The sequence below is a fragment of the Lepeophtheirus salmonis genome, chromosome 14, assembly GCF_016086655.4.
Source record: "Lepeophtheirus salmonis chromosome 14, UVic_Lsal_1.4, whole genome shotgun sequence".
Lineage (NCBI taxonomy): Eukaryota > Metazoa > Arthropoda > Copepoda > Siphonostomatoida > Caligidae > Lepeophtheirus > Lepeophtheirus salmonis.
This window is the reverse complement of record NC_052144.2, coordinates 11231218-11248806: the sequence shown is the minus strand read 5'-3', so window position 1 is coordinate 11248806 and position 17589 is coordinate 11231218. Positions and strand designations below refer to the sequence as shown.

General features: G+C 30.1%; 4 protein-coding genes across 4 annotated transcripts; all 4 read left to right on the top strand.

The window, feature by feature from the left end:
* Nucleotides 1–660: 660 nt before the first annotated feature.
* On the top strand, nucleotides 661–1133 carry LOC121129377 (cuticle protein 19-like). Its single transcript, XM_040725099.1, has 2 exons — nucleotides 661–736; nucleotides 808–1133. The coding sequence occupies exons 1-2, from the start codon at nucleotides 661–663 to the stop codon at nucleotides 1131–1133; spliced, it is 402 nt and encodes a 133-aa protein (XP_040581033.1).
* An 11578-nt stretch (nucleotides 1134–12711) lies between these two features.
* On the top strand, nucleotides 12712–13197 carry LOC121129376 (uncharacterized). Its single transcript, XM_040725098.1, has one exon. The coding sequence runs from the start codon at nucleotides 12712–12714 to the stop codon at nucleotides 13195–13197; it is 486 nt and encodes a 161-aa protein (XP_040581032.1).
* Nucleotides 13198–14786: 1589 nt separating this feature from the next.
* Nucleotides 14787–15272, top strand: LOC121129375 (uncharacterized). Its single transcript, XM_040725096.1, has one exon. The coding sequence runs from the start codon at nucleotides 14787–14789 to the stop codon at nucleotides 15270–15272; it is 486 nt and encodes a 161-aa protein (XP_040581030.1).
* Nucleotides 15273–16862: 1590 nt separating this feature from the next.
* LOC121129373 (uncharacterized) lies at nucleotides 16863–17348 on the top strand. Its single transcript, XM_040725094.1, has one exon. The coding sequence runs from the start codon at nucleotides 16863–16865 to the stop codon at nucleotides 17346–17348; it is 486 nt and encodes a 161-aa protein (XP_040581028.1).
* The last annotated feature ends 241 nt before the right edge of the window (nucleotides 17349–17589 follow it).

Here is a 17589-nt window from a genome sequence, read left to right as displayed (position 1 = left end):
GGAAACAAAGATACAGAAGAGTTCTAAGAAAGTCACAGTATTAACGAGTTAATCATTTCAATAAGGAGTTAATATATTCATCCTTTTTGGATATTGTTTTTACCAGTCATATAATAAATTTCAATAACTCAACTGCTGCTGCAAAAAAAAAAAAAAAAAAAAAACAGTGAGTAAGGTTAACTTTGAATACTCAAAATTTGTTCTTCAATCCAATAACATCCCTACCAGTTTCATTTTTATAACACCTGAACGTTTTTCTACCGTGCTATATGGATATTCAAAAAGACGTCTGCGACACTCCAATCTGAATTAATTGGTACATTAATTCAATTTTATCATTACCCAAAAGTTGTGTTTGTATATTGTAATTATTTACATATGAAGTTATGAGAATTGAAATAAATTTATTTTTTCTTACCCTTGGTAATTTCAGTATCGGTTCTCAAAAGTAATTTGTTTTCTTTTTTTAAATGTATACACTTACATCAATTTTTCAGAATATACCTAATACCTTCTTAAATAAATCTAACTTGTTCAGCAAGATGTAATAAAGAAGAAAAAATATGCACCACGCTTTTTTTATTCTCGCCTGTACCATATAAAAAGAAGGAGTTGTCTTCATTAAACCATCATTTCGAGATCATTCACAGTCAAATCAAGATGTTTTTCAAACTTGCCACTCTTTGCATTGCTTTTAGCGTAGCTGCTGGAGCTCCTTCTGCTCCACCCTCATATGGTGCTCCACCTCCTCCAGTCCCTGTTTATGAGGCCCCACCTAGTTATGGAGCTCCACACCACCTCCCCCAGCACCTGTCGAACCTGCTCCACCCTCATATGGACCACCACCTCCAGCCGCTGAGCCAATTCCTCCTTATGCTTTCAACTATGCTGTTCTTGATACTGAGTCTGAAAGTGACTTCAGTGCTGAAGAAGAATCTAAGGATGGAGCCGTCTCTGGTCAATACAAGGTCTTACGTGCTGATGGTAAAATCATGACTGTGACTTACTCTGTCGAAGGAGAAAGTGGATTTGTTGCTGATATTGTCACTGAAGATGCACCTGTTGCTCCTGCTGCTCCAGCCTATGGTGCTCCACCAGCTCCTCTACCTCAATATCTTCCTTCTTATGCTTAAAAACCATCAAAATTATTATCATGAAATGTAAAATGGAAATGTTTGAAAAATAAATATATTGATAAAATAATATGTAGTACTTCAAGTAAAAAACAATTATTGAAAAAATTGGGAAAAATGAATAAAAAAAATTCACTACTTAAAAGTAGACATACATACTTAGCGTAAAATGTCAGTTTTCCAAAAAAAAAAAAATATATATATTTTAAAAAACTAAAACTATTTTCTTTTCTTCAAAATCAATTAAAAAATGGATCCTATAATGTGAGGTATTTTTAACTTAATGTTTGACATTTAGCAGTAACAGTAATTCAACAGCAACTTTTTATGTTAAAAATAAACTTTTTTTAGTCAGCTTATGTGTTATTAATAATTTTGCATTAAAATAATATAATTATTTCGCTTTTGTTTCTACAAGTATACCTCTTTTATCTATAGTACTACCCAATATTACCAAATTGCACACATATCTTTAACTTAAATAAGCTAATTCTTTAAAATTTAGAGAAACAAACTATATTAGAATGTCAATAGAAAAGCAATTGGTAAACGTATGTGACATTTTTATTTTCTAGAATTCTTATTGAGATAATCATATATGATAAATACTTTGGAAATTTGAAATTGTGTTGTAAACTTGAGTCCATTTTAAATATTCAGAAAGAAGTCCCGTATTCTCCCATCCAGGACCGTCGTACGTCAAGCGTTGTGTTGTATTTCTTCATTGACAACAATGAAATATATTGTTGTCCCTTTTAAGACCCATGCAAACGTGGGTAGTTGATTTTAGTCCTTATTTTTAAACGGAAATGGGAAATTTGCTTTTCCGAATAAAGAATCTGGCTTTCTGAGGACATGTTGAGAAGAATTACATTCATTTTTAGAAGGATGTTCTTCCAGACTACGTGTATCTTCTTTGTCATTAAAGAATGCCTTCTTTAAAATATTTTGATGTATTGTGTCAGTCGTTTTTGTAGAATCATATATTGGAGATTCTCAACAAATTATTTGTTGAGCAGCAATCCTGTGGATGGTTTTTTTTATTTGCTTACTGGAAAGCATTGTTTCTATCATTATAATTTTATAAAAGGAATTGGTTTGGAGATTGTTTCTCTTCATTTGCTATAGGCTTCTTGATAAGTCTACAGAAATTTCCTGTAAAGTGTCGTTAAGATTGTGGTGCATAATAATAACAAACTCCTGATATAACTTTCTGGTATTTTTATCGCATCTATTCTCTTTTTTGTCAGTAGATGTAACGAGTTTGTTTATATAAAACCAATGACATTATATGATTGTTATATCAATCATAATAATATAAAGTTTATCCACTAACACTTATTTCTATCTACAGTGGTTTTAAGTGATTTGCAGTTAATTATGTTATATTCGAAAGGCTCATAGACTTTTGGCACGTTAATGAATCATATTCGTGGCCTTAGTTGAGGATTGAAGAAATGGAAAAAACTCCCATCGATAAAAAGAAAGGAATATTTATGGAGGAATCACTATTCATAGCTCTTGTCCAAAAATGGTGGGTAGCCTCTTATTTCTCTAATTTATGTTACTATCTATGGAGATTCAATAACTCACGAAGCTGCATCTCTTTTCTTGAATTCATCTCACTTGGCCCATAAATATTATTTATGTTATCCCTCAACAAAAGGCCATAACAAAGCTCAACTACAAGCATTAACGTGCTACAAGTAAATGAGTTCTTTCGAAATAGACTTGTCATTCCAGATCCGGGATTCCTTACTTAATAAAGTATACACAGTATACGATTACTGATTAATTTTTTATTAATGATTTCATAGCTATTTTCCTTTTCTTTTTCTTCTCCCTTCGTTATATAATGAATCTGATTGAAGTCCAATTGTAAAGTTCGAACCGATTATAGAAAAATTTAAAAAGGCGACGATGTTCTCATGTGACAAAATGTCCTATGTACAAAAATTACCAATGGAAAAAATGTACGCAGATAAAATGTAGGGGACCAAAATGTTAGGGACAAAATTACCTAGAACAACATACTAATTATCAATCAAGTTCTGAATATCATTGAATTTAGTAGAAGAGGAAGTTCACTCGTCAGGAATTAAATAATAATGGCAAAAGCTCTGAATAAATAAAAAATTGACCCTTCAGTTTGTCAACTCCAACAAAAACGGACAAGCTAAAAATAGCTTTGAAAACTCTAGGGTTTTATAAAGAAAACCCATTAATTTATTTGTTCGAATTGGCTATATTTTATTTTTAATACATTTTTTTATTAATGTATTTGTTAATTGAGTCCCATAACACTTTTGAAGCTTCAACTGTATTTTTCCCATCAAGAATCAATGTAAAATCGTTTTGGAAATAACAAAAGTAACGCCAATCTTAGCACAATAACTCACAAACTAAAAAACAGATTGCCATTATGACAGCAGTCCTCTGAAAGTTGATACTAACTACAAATGAGGGCATTTAAAAATAATTGCACCCTCTAGTTGCGAAACCTGGGACTATTCATCCCATATGTTAAGTTATGCCTTATGTAGAGATTTGTATAAAATATAACATAGACCATCCAAGTATGAACTAATAACTACTGTAGGTATGTATTCATGAAATACGGAGTGATATTTAGGGTTTAGTTGGGAGTTCTAAGTGTAAGCCCTTTATAGACGCGGACTATTATTGAAGATTGAGATGGGAGTAATTCCTTGATATATGTATATCTGTGTTATATCCGGAGTTGGATTTTGTTTTTATTTATTTCCTGACACGGCTGCTTGCAACTGATCTAATAAAGTATCATGACAGCTATTCAGCTCTCCTTCCGAACATTCTTCAAATTATCAAGCTTATCAAGTTACTTTTTGGTTGCTTGTATTTTTACATAACGTCAGAACATGTTTTATGCACCAATGGCTATATATCATATATACAAAAATAAACTTTGGAAACTTATTCCCCCTCCTCCTCCAGCTGTTGTGCAGTTTGTTCAGGTAGTAACATTTTTGTACAACACTTAACTATTAAAAATTAGAAGTGAAGAGAAGATTGCATAAACTAGTTGACTTGTCTGGGATTGCTACAAGTCTTATAAAAAGTGGTCGATCAGATTCCAGTCAATATTGTTCAATAAAGTCAAATAGTGGCATTGTAAAACTAATTTATAAAATGTGTATTAATACTTTGCATTTATTTTGAAGTATTTATCGTCCATAAGCATTCTATTGAAGCATTGGATCGAACATTTTAAGATATTATGAAGGATACTAATTCATTTGGAGGTAAAGTAATTTTATTTGGGGGTGACAAATACTTTAGTTGTAAAAAGAGGCACAAGAAAAGATATTTTTGGTGCCTGTATTTGGAGATTTTCACTTTGTTATAGGGGTCTTCGTAATTACTCCTGAAGAATATATTGTAATAAAAATTAACTTTTTATTTGTAATTGAAAAAAAAAAAACATCAACAAAAAAATAATTATTAATAATAAAAATTGGTTAGCAATATACAGAGGATTATTACGTAGAAATCTATTGATTGTTTACTGTTACTAACTATTTGATTTAGCGAACTTTAGCAATTTGTATCTATACATTCTCAATTTTGAAGTGGTTCACGTGTGAGAGCAAATTTGCACGGTCATCTTCAAAGTTAGCGTAACTGTGGACATTTTATAAATATATAACTTGGATATCCCGTAATATTTATTACATATGATTAGCTATAAAAGTCTGGTATATTTTTTAGAGCTGCTCTTTGGGTTTTTTTTTAATTGGTAATCTGAAGAATAGATTTGCTCTCCTTCAAATTATTCGTTCTCTTTTATTTTTACATACTAAGAGTGTTGTGTATAACAATACTTGGATAAATAGACAATTAATATCGTTTTTTTTGTCGCCAAATTGATGAGTAGCCTGGAGCATGGGGACGCACAGAAGTGGAAGGAAAGAAAGTCACACTATGTATGCAAGTAAAGGGTTAAGCTAGATCTGTATTATAATAATAAAATATCCTACATTACAACTACTTAAGGTATGAGATCAACATCAGTAGTATAGTGTGAACATTTAGCATTTAATACACCTCTATTCCTTAAAAACATGATTCAACAATGAAATATGTCTTACAAAAAACAACCATCACATATATTGTCAATTAATTTTGATGGTAGAATTTTTATATTTTTGATGCCTGCATATTTGGACAAAATAATAACAATAAATGCATTTTAAAATATATAAAGGATACAAAATACGAGATAGAAAAAAAATGTAACAATATATGAACAACAAAATTAAGAATTAAATATTTTGTGTAAGAAGAACATATAACGTGAATGTTTTTTATTTTTATTGTTTTATTATGGTTGTGCGGAGCACGTACCATTTAAATGATCGGTTACAACAATTTTATAAGACGTATTAAAGCATGATTATATACCTATCATATAATTTACGTTTTTAACATTTGATGCTATTAGATAGGATAGAATGAAATGGGCAATGATTGAACATCTTTTTATTTTTAGTATATATTGCATTTATTAATTATATCCTATTAACAAAACATGAGATCATGCATTGAACATCGTCATTATGTGAGCTTTGACAAGTGATTTTTAAGTATGTGCAGAGTTGAGAAGCAAACAAGGACTGTTAATTAATGTTCGTTCCTCATTAATGGAGAAAGGTTTAGTGATTATTTTTGACCTTCATGCTTCAGTTCTCCTATGTGCATAAAAAACTATAATAAACCATTTGTCATCATGATTGAGCAAAAAGTCAAATAGTCAGTGTCTCTCAGATCTCTTAGATGCTGAAGTTGAGGTGCCGAGGATTAAGGACAATGTGAAGTGCTCCAAAAGCCTGGTTTTCAAGGTGGTCATGATAAAGAATTACAGAGAGGACCTCTCAAGGAGTGCAGGAAGTGGAGGGCACAATTAACGACGGATCCGGAGTTCCTGTTCACTTTGGAGAAGAAAATTAGGTAGGACTCCAACCAAATCGATGATCGACTTCCCCGTAAATACTGTGACAATCAGGGAGGCCTTGAAGGGCGACTTGGGATTGACCTCATATACGAGGATCCCGTGCAGCCTTGTAACAGAGGTTCATATACAACCTTCTCAAAAAAAGCATTCTTAGGAATGCCTCTAACATGTCGTCATTTTCAGTTTATTTAACAATATGTAACGTTAGTCAAATACATTCAAAACTTAACTATCTATTTTTGCCTTTAATAAAAACGCAAGTTCAATTCTAGGGCGTTTAGCCCTCCACAGATAAAAATGAATACGTTAGCAATATAAAACTTTAGCTACTTGTTATATAATGATATAAATTATTAGTGATGTAAATTGCGTGTATTTTTTAGTTGTGCCGCTTTTTTGGGATTGGTAGTTTGAAGAATTAATTTTCTTTTACTTAGTTGTTGTCATAATTATTTAACTCCCTTGTAGTCAAATTCCTTTTCTACTATATTCGAAACCTAATTGAAAATTCGTGTCTACTCATAAAAGACGGATAGTAACCCTTGAGGATTTGTTGCGGTGTTATAATAAATAATTCTTTCTTTGATTCAGAGTTGAATTGAGGATCGATATATGAGTAATTATTGTCAATGTCCTATTTCCTTTATTTTAAATGCATATTTGTGGATAACTCCAAGTCTTACTATACCTGGAGTTTACCTTCATGAAACAACTAAAATTGTATTAGCAAAATTAATAAAAAAATTCAAATTGCGATTCATCCCAAACAGATTATTATTGATTCAGCTTATACATAATTGTATATATTGTAGTTTAAATTAATATTACAACATAGTCTAACTATGATCTTAATAAATCCTAGTATAAATATATACAATCTATAAAAATAGTTTTTTAATCCCTTGACGATTTTGTAAATTTGCTTATTGACAAAGAAAAACACGGTCCATCATTTCAATGATTGGTTTATTTTAAGAATGAAATATATTATATAATCAAAAAAGTGTTTAGAAGATGATAAATGCTGAGTATAGCTTTTGAGAACACCATCCCAATATTATTGTTTTTCTAACGAAAACAAGATCTAAATTTTTCAATTAGTTTAATATTTGGTTAACAAGATATGACTATAATAATCATCAAAGAAATTCGCCTTTGTTTCTCAACCTTATTCAATTTTTTTAACCGTGATATTATAGATAGCTCAAAAAGATGTTTAAAGTGTGTTTTACTGCACAATATGGATGTATCCCCATAGGACACTCAGTCTCCATGAAAGAGGAGTACGGAAACATCAAAATAGTACTTGAACGATATAAATACTGCGATCACCTGTTGTTAATCTGTGTGGATATAAAAATGGTGAACTTCCTCATTGAAAATGGCAGCCTTTATGCAAATAAACCCACTTAAAACAAAAATAATATAATACTTTCATCTTGTAAATTATGGATTTTTGGTATGTGTTGTAGTATTTTTTCATCACCCCGTTGTTCAAAAACTTGATGTAATAGGCAAAAACTAATGAAAAATTAGGAATTAATAGCCTAAATGCAGTTAGATTCACTTTCAAAACTTCATGTAAGAAAAATTGTGTAGGCCAGAAAAATAAATTTAATTCAATATCTTCAAAATTATTAATATCCATTCATTGGTATATTTATGATTTTTTGAAATTATTTTATTGTTTATAATCAAAAAACAAAACCTTGCATATGATCCCTGACTGTAGTTTAATCATTTTTTATCTATAGTTAAATATTAAAAATGAATCTGAAGCTATAAAAAATATCAGGGAAAAATTTCTAAAAATCTTAATTTTCAAAATCTCTGAGGATTGATTGGCCATGAAAAAAAAAAATATCTACGAATTCATTTGGTAATAATTTTCTTTCCATTTCCTCATTTTTTCCCTCAAATAATAAAAATAATCATGGAACTTCTTTCTTTTTTTTTGTAAAATCTTTGTATTTTATAAAATTGTAAGTTGAAAATAAGAGTCTGTAGCATTGAACACATTAGCTATGAATATATTAGCATACGAGTGCCACAACATACCGATTTTTTAAAGGTTTGGGGTGCTCAAAAGTTGGCGACGGAATGCAAGAGACACTTTTCGTTTATTTTTCTTATACATTTTTTCGGTAAAGATTTCGGAACTCTGTCAAATAATGAAATAATCTCGTATTTGAAAGTATTACTGTGTATTTTTTATCTCCTAGGTATAGAGCTGTAGTTTAATTTCAATGTGTGTGGTTGATCAGCTAACTTTTTACTAATCATCTTTGTCAATCCTAGATAAATATTATTTCTTTAGTTTAGATTGCCTATAATTATTCATGGAAGAGAAACAAATAAATGGAGCGTCATGTTATACCATATTTGTCATATTTTCCTTTTATCGCCTCCCTTTATTTATTTATCTATGTGTCTTTGTGGTTTGTCGTTCTTTATTATTGGATCAAGTCTAATTCAGTTCTATCGGTCCTTAGGACCGTCACTCCTGGTAACCAGTCATTGGTACCAATCCTTAACTGTCAGTTTTTTGATTTTTTTATAAGAATATCAATAGTTTATTAAGCTAAATAAGAACATTTAATTTAACATATTAAGAACATATTACTTTTTTTCAAAAAATATTATTTTTTTAAATTAAATTAAGACGAAAAAATTATGATTTTACTTAATTATAAAATTTATTAGAATACATATCACAATAATTAAAAAAAAAAGGGCGGGGGAACCACAATTATTTAACGAGGGATTATGAATTACGTCATTATAAGACAAAAAAGAACAAAATCACTTATAAATCAAAGGTATCTGTTCATAATCTCCTCAACAAGAATGATCAGAAAATATGCATCTTTTTTTTAATGTCCTACTCTACAGACATCCATCGATCGAAATCACTGTCAATGAGTTTTTTTTTAATTATTCCCTTTATAGAAACTCACGGAATTTATACAAATCCAACAAGAACCTCAGTTGTTCCTGCTAGAATCTCTCATTTGATTTTCAATAGGTAGCAATTTAGCAAATAATAACTTTTAATAGTGACACCATTCATCTTGTAATATTAATTAAATGAAAATGTGGCTGAAATTAACCTGACACCTGCTGAAAAAAAGCTCACTCAAAATGAGCGGACATGCAAAAATCGATATAAATATGAAAAAAAACTGTTAAATATAAAAATATAGATTGGTTATAATACGTACCGATTTCCCATACATGTAAAAAATATGTATTAGTGATAAATGATGTACAAAATATACTTTCAAGAAGAATATATATACTTATTTCTTAGATAAAAGAAAATAAATTGATTATAGGAAAAATCGATTATCGGAAAGACATTTGTCTCTATTATACATTAGGTTGATTTAAAGAATAAGGGAAATAGAGACACGATATATATTCAATTACTGAAGACAATATTGATGACAGCTGATATCGCAAAAAAAAAGAGACTCATGGTTCTTATACAGAAAAAAGTGTCGACTCTTCATTAATTAATATTTTATTATGCTAAAGCAAGGGATATTCTATACTTGGAGCCTGCAATTATTTTTTTAGACCAACTACACAATACATTGTGTAAAAAAGTAATTTAATAAAAGAGGGAATTGGATTTTTTTAAATGCCCTTAGTTGCCCAGGCTAACGAAGATAAAAAAGAGTCATGCTCTAAACAAATCTACCATGGTGAGTTAGAAAATAAAGAATAAAAGCACATAAAAATCCAAAGTTATCATTAATTGAACAATAAAACGAAAGTACATACAGTTATGTAACATGGAATCAAAAATATTTAATTGTAGTTACAATTTGTATTTTATTAGCAGTTTTCAAATTATATTATAAAAAATGGATACATAAAATACTAAAAGAGGGTGCTCGCTACTTCTGTCTTGAACTATTTTGCCTCAGGATATTTTCTATTATCCCATTTTTCCTTAGGACATATTACTTTAAATGAATTTGCTATCAAAGATATTTTGCCTTAATATATCATTAAATGAAGTTTATGTGTCGTTAATATTTATTAATAAAATTGAAGTCAAAATATGCAAAGTTTATTACTATAAAATGCATTAAATGTTTGTTTTCTGTTAGAAAAAAGATCTAGATATGTCCCAAATTTGCAACGCACACACCAACAAAATCTTGCTATGTAATAAATTTGAAAAATAGACTAAATTGGGTCGAATACTTATCATTTCTCCGATATTAACTATCTAAAAACATGATGGATTATTCACATTGAAAATGACTCATGGATTGACAAAACAGCATATTATGATGCACAATCATTATTCCTTTAAGAATTACATGTTTTGATTTAAAAAGTGTCAATGAAAAATAAATAATAATAAGGTATAAATGTCATTTGTTTATCTATTAAGGTAAAATATCTTTGAGGCAAAATAGTTTAAGACAAAAGACACTAGATCGTCGACTTTTTTTCTTCTCTAATGTAGATAGCACCGTCGTATTTTTAATAACTAAATATTAATTCTGAATTGATTCACTCATGAATGATGAAACCAGACAACTGTGTCCAAATTTTATAAATATTATTGATAAAATATGCTTTTTTATAAAAATGATAATATTTATTTTTTAAGCTTAATGTAGTAATGAGTGTTACTTACCATGATAATTCAATCCAAACAAGTCAGTTTTTAAAACTATGAGACATTTGTTTTAGACACTCAGAATTTAAATAAAATAATGAATAAAAAAGGATATTAATGAAACTCTAATACAAAAAAACATAATGCTTCATAATTCATTTTAGTAGAATAAAGCCTATATGGAAATAAATATACTAGAATTATTTCATATATTTAAAAATTCGACGAAAAAAAAGCCTTTAATATTGTTAATATGTATGCATAAATAAAACCTATTTCCAACTTTAGGACCTGTAACTACTTAACTGAATATCCACGATTTGAATATTTTCTTAAATTATACCCAAATCTTATATTTCATTATCAAAATTAATACGTATTTAAAATAAATATCTTCCGTGGATTTCATATTTTGATAAATATTTTTTTAACCATCAAAATAATTATCCAATAGTTTTAGAAAATTATACTTAAGATTTATTTTAACCATGTTTTGTATGAAAACATCTATAAAAGTTAACCATAAAATTGAAATTTCCACAGGAAAATAAAAGGTAAATGAAAGATTTTTTGATAATTAACGTCTGGTATGATAAAAAATACAAAAATTTTAGGCAAATGTTAGTATCAAATTATTGTATTTTATCATTCTACAAAATAATATCATCTTCAATGCATTTATATTATAAATAAAGAAGGTGTTTCAAGAGTTTTCAAAGAATACTTTGTTTTTAATTACGGTTAAGTAGATATTTTTGCTGTTTTCTACCGAAATAAGAAGGAAATAGTTTTTTGATTAACCTATCTCAGACAACTTAGATTTTTGAAGACAATGTATACTCTGGTGGTTTACGGAGTAGAATACGTCATATATAGAAAAATAAAATTACAACAAATGATATATAATTAGGAATGAACGTCTGAAATAGTTAATGAATTACACAGGTAACCATTAGGGGGGGGGGGATAATTTTGTACAAATGAATTGAAGACAATAACCGAATTTATCTATGAGTGCAAAATCCAAAACTGATCTCATTTTTTCTCTGAGTCATTTGAATTCTGCAAATATCTAAAATTATATTAATATTCTCGATCAGATTCATTTTTGCCCTTAAAACAATCCCCAAATTAGATGTAGGATAAATAAAACTTATATGGGTGTGTTTTTATTATTAAAAAGTAGGGGAGAGTGAGGATACTTGCTACGGACGAGACATATTACCCTACCAATTACTTTAAAATGTCAAGTTTAAATGTAAATGTTTAATGTAAAATTATCAATCACGATAAAAAGAGAAAGAAAATATTTTTTTAATTTCATTTTCAACCCTACTCTATTATTGTAAATCTTTTATTTGTTAATTTTATAGGTATAAGTTATTAAGTATTTGCTTTATGCTGACAAACAGTAATAAAAATTACATTAAATACTTAAATTAAAAAAATGTCAGAGATTACATGATTCCTCCTGTCGCAACATAAATAATCCTACACTGTATTATGTCTCCTCACGGTGTATCAAGTATCATACTTTTGGTTAGTATCGAAAAAAACAATAAGTGGCTATAAAATATTGCACAACATACAAAATACTTATAATGCCATGTCGACATCTTATCATTATCATTAAAAACGATGTCTTTACAATTGTCAAACATAACAAAATTTAAAAAAAATTGATTTTTAGTCACAAGTATCCTCGCTATCCCCTACTTAATAAGGGAAAAGCTGATGTAACAAGGTATTTTATGATTATAGGTGTTTTTATTAGTTCTGTATCCCCTACTGAACTCGACATATTAAAATTTTTAGGGTGAAAAATAAATGGGTCAAGCAAGTAGTAAAGAAGAAGCGTAACAAATTTTCATGTAGCAAGGAATGGATATAAAAAGACAAGATCATCTTCAGTTCATCATCATTTGAAGATCGTTCAGAGTTCCATCAAAATGTTTTTCAAGCTTGCTTCTACTCTTTGTCTTGCCTTTGCCGTTGCTCAAGGAGCTCCATCTGCTCCTTCCTCATATGGAGCACCCCCACCATCCTACGGAGCACCACCACCACCTCCTCCACCTCAACCTGCTTATGGAGCACCAACTGCTCCTCAACCAACCTATGCTGCTGCTGGACAAGCTGAACCTGCTGCCCCTGAACCAACTCCTCCTTATGCTTTCAACTACGCTGTTCTTGATGCTGAATCCGGAAATGACTTCAGTGCTGAGGAACAAGCTGAAGGTGGAATCGTCTCTGGTGAATACAAGGTCAAGCTTGCTGATGGAAAAATCATGACTGTGTCTTATACCGTTGAAGGAGACAGTGGATTCGTTGCTGATATTGTCACTGAACTTCCTGAAGCCTCTACTGGTGATGGTGCTGGATCGGGTTATGGTGCTCCCGCTCCTTTGGCCCAATATCTTCCCTCTTATGCCAAATAAATGATTACTCTATTTTCTTCAATTCACACATAATACATATATTGTTACTATGTACCTATAAGAAAAAACAGACAAAATATAAACATATATTTATTTAAAAACTAATACTTGCCTCATTTTCTTAAAGAGTCTACACTTTCTCCATCGTTTTCATCGATTTCATATTGATTGTTAATGATCTCCCAATATCAGATCCTACTTGAGACAAATTTCATTTATTTCTTATAATTTCATATGCACGAATACAAAGTTTTGAAATGAAATTTAGATTCTCCTCATTATTACTGGATTTTTTCACAAATATATTTTATATAATTATGAATTCATCAAACTCTTAGATAATCAGCAACGGTTTATCATGAACTTGGTATTTTTACAATTTGTCGGGAATATTGAAATTGAGAAAATGTCAAAAATAATGACCTCCTTTAATGATATGGTACATAGTAGTTTTGAATTGGAACTTCTTTTAAAAATCAAATGGTTTATGTTAGTGTTACAGAAAAGAAAGGGGTAAACCTAATTTTGTTAAATACTTTAATTATTAGAAGAAATAAATTAAAACAGTATTTAAACTTCTTTAGTAGCTAGAATAAGGACTGAAGAAGAGGGATTCAACAAGATCAAATCTCATTCTTGAAACGAATTTTTGCTTATAGACAGAAAGTATGAGTGTTGTTATAGCCAATTTTTCTATATCAATAACCCATAAATCCATTTTTTTTATTGAAATATATGGCTTGCAACATAAAAACAAGCGAGAATGATTTTTTTTAAAAATTGATTATGCATTACATTTCTGTTCTTTAAATAATTTTCTTCAATTTCTATCAACAAATCATTTAGATTCAAATTTAAACAAGCCGAAATTGATTGTCACAATCAAAGAATGAGAAATAGATAGATTTTATTATAAAGGCAAATTTGGTAGCAATACAAGTCTCTTAAATAAAACTATAATTAGAATTCTTGGGTATCTGAACATGTTTGAATACAATGCCTATAATTGACTCACTATGAAAAATTGGGATTTATATATATATGAAGTAAAAAAATATATATTGGAATTTTCTCCTTCGCTTGATTTTGGCTCAAGATTATTTTTATGTTAACGCACAACATATATGTATTTTTGAGTAATTTATGAATTTTGTAAAACAATTCAAAAAGTTGTTATATATATGAACAATATAAAATCCAGAGTTCTTGTTTTTAACCTTAAAAGAAAAACATAAAACGTCAAAACCATTATTGATCCATATCCAAAAATGGTTTATTTTCTAATTTTGCTTTATCAACAGAAGAAATTGCCCTTTCAATTGGAAATGAACTCAACTTAAGTTTTTCCTTGTTAAATCAATCGCAGAAATTCTACTACCCTTGGTATGATTATTATTTAATTCATTGTTGTACGTTTTTGTTTTGTTTTTTGGGTTAAAATTGCCTTAAAATGAGCGCTCGAACAAAACGGGTCAAACAAGTAGTAAAGAAGAAGCGTCACAAATTTTCATGTAGCAAGGAATGGATATAAAAAGACAAGATCATCTTCAGTTCATCATCATTTGAAGATCGTTCAGAGTTCCATCAAAATGTTTTTCAAGCTTGCTTCTACTCTTTGTCTTGCCTTTGCCGTTGCTCAAGGAGCTCCATCTGCTCCTTCCTCATATGGAGCACCCCCACCATCCTACGGAGCACCACCACCACCTCCTCCACCTCAACCTGCTTATGGAGCACCAACTGCTCCTCAACCAACCTATGCTGCTGCTGGACAAGCTGAACCTGCTGCCCCTGAACCAACTCCTCCTTATGCTTTCAACTACGCTGTTCTTGATGCTGAATCCGGAAATGACTTCAGTGCTGAGGAACAAGCTGAAGGTGGAATCGTCTCTGGTGAATACAAGGTCAAGCTTGCTGATGGAAAAATCATGACTGTGTCTTATACCGTTGAAGGAGACAGTGGATTCGTTGCTGATATTGTCACTGAACTTCCTGAAGCCTCTACTGGTGATGGTGCTGGATCGGGTTATGGTGCTCCCGCTCCTTTGGCCCAATATCTTCCCTCTTATGCCAAATAAATGATTACTCTATTTTCTTCAATTCACACATAATACATATATTGTTACTATGTACCTATAAGAAAAAACAGACAAAATATAAACATATATTTATTTAAAAACTAATACTTGCCTCATTTTCTTAAAGAGTCTACACTTATCTCCATCGTTTTCATCGATTTCATATTGATTGTTAATGATCTCCCAATATCAGATCCTACTTGAGACAAATTTCATTTATTTCTTATAATTTCATATGCACGAATACAAAGTTTTGAAATGAAATTTAGATTCTCCTCATTATTACTGGATTTTTTCACAAATATATTTTATATAATTATGAATTCATCAAACTCTTAGATAATCAGCAACGGTTTATCATGAACTTGGTATTTTTACAATTTGTCGGGAATATTGAAATTGAGAAAATGTCAAAAATAATGACCTCCTTTAATGATATGGTACATAGTAGTTTTGAATTGGAACTTCTTTTAAAAATCAAATGGTTTATGTTAGTGTTACAGAAAAGAAAGGGGTAAACCTAATTTTGTTAAATACTTTAATTATTAGAAGAAATAAATTAAAACAGTATTTAAACTTCTTTAGTAGCTAGAATAAGGACTGAAGAAGAGGGATTCAACAAGATCAAATCTCATTCTTGAAACGAATTTTTGCTTATAGACAGAAAGTATGAGTGTTGTTATAGCCAATTTTTCTATATCAATAACCCATAAATCCATTTTTTTTATTGAAATATATGGCTTGCAACATAAAAACAAGCGAGAATGATTTTTTTTAAAAATTGATTATGCATTACATTTCTGTTCTTTAAATAATTTTCTTCAATTTCTATCAACAAATCATTTAGATTCAAATTTAAACAAGCCGAAATTGATTGTCACAATCAAAGAATGAGAAATAGATAGATTTTATTATAAAGGCAAATTTGGTAGCAATACAAGTCTCTTAAATAAAACTATAATTAGAATTCTTGGGTATCTGAACATGTTTGAATACAATGCCTATAATTGACTCACTATGAAAAATTGGGATTTATATATATATGAAGTAAAAAAATATATATTGGAATTTTCTCCTTCGCTTGATTTTGGCTCAAGATTATTTTTATGTTAACGCACAACATATATGTATTTTTGAGTAATTTATGAATTTTGTAAAACAATTCAAAAAGTTGTTATATATATGAACAATATAAAATCCAGAGTTCTTGTTTTTAACCTTAAAAGAAAAACATAAAACGTCAAAACCATTATTGATCCATATCCAAAAATGGTTTATTTTCTAATTTTGCTTTATCAACAGAAGAAATTGCCCTTTCAATTGGAAATGAACTCAACTTAAGTTTTTCCTTGTTAAATCAATCGCAGAAATTCTACTACCCTTGGTATGATTATTATTTAATTCATTGTTGTACGTTTTTGTTTTGTTTTTTGGGTTAAAATTGCCTTAAAATGAGCGCTCGAACAAAACGGGTCAAACAAGTAGTAAAGAAGAAGCGTCACAAATTTTCATGTAGCAAGGAATGGATATAAAAAGACAAGATCATCTTCAGTTCATCATCATTTGAAGATCGTTCAGAGTTCCATCAAAATGTTTTTCAAGCTTGCTTCTACTCTTTGTCTTGCCTTTGCCGTTGCTCAAGGAGCTCCATCTGCTCCTTCCTCATATGGAGCACCCCCACCATCCTACGGAGCACCACCACCACCTCCTCCACCTCAACCTGCTTATGGAGCACCAACTGCTCCTCAACCAACCTATGCTGCTGCTGGACAAGCTGAACCTGCTGCCCCTGAACCAACTCCTCCTTATGCTTTCAACTACGCTGTTCTTGATGCTGAATCCGGAAATGACTTCAGTGCTGAGGAACAAGCTGAAGGTGGAATCGTCTCTGGTGAATACAAGGTCAAGCTTGCTGATGGAAAAATCATGACTGTGTCTTATACCGTTGAAGGAGACAGTGGATTCGTTGCTGATATTGTCACTGAACTTCCTGAAGCCTCTACTGGTGATGGTGCTGGATCGGGTTATGGTGCTCCCGCTCCTTTGGCCCAATATCTTCCCTCTTATGCCAAATAAATGATTACTCTATTTTCTTCAATTCACACATAATACATATATTGTTACTATGTACCTATAAGAAAAAACAGACAAAATATAAACATATATTTATTTAAAAACTAATACTTGCCTCATTTTCTTAAAGAGTCTACACTTATCTCCATCGTTTTCATCGATTTCATATTGATTGTTAATGATCTCCCAATATCAGATCCTACTTGAGACAAATTTCATTTATTTCTTATAATTTCATATGCAC

Coding starts and splice junctions, on each gene's coding strand:
- LOC121129376 (XM_040725098.1), top strand. CDS start 12,712: ATGTTTTTCAAGCTTGCTTCTACTCTTTGTCTTGCCTTTGCCGTTGCT.
- LOC121129377 (XM_040725099.1), top strand. CDS start 661: ATGTTTTTCAAACTTGCCACTCTTTGCATTGCTTTTAGCGTAGCTGCT. Junction 737..807: donor TTCTGCTCCACCCTCATATG/GTGCTCCACCTC, acceptor CACCTCCCCCAG/CACCTGTCGAACCTGCTCCA.
- LOC121129375 (XM_040725096.1), top strand. CDS start 14,787: ATGTTTTTCAAGCTTGCTTCTACTCTTTGTCTTGCCTTTGCCGTTGCT.
- LOC121129373 (XM_040725094.1), top strand. CDS start 16,863: ATGTTTTTCAAGCTTGCTTCTACTCTTTGTCTTGCCTTTGCCGTTGCT.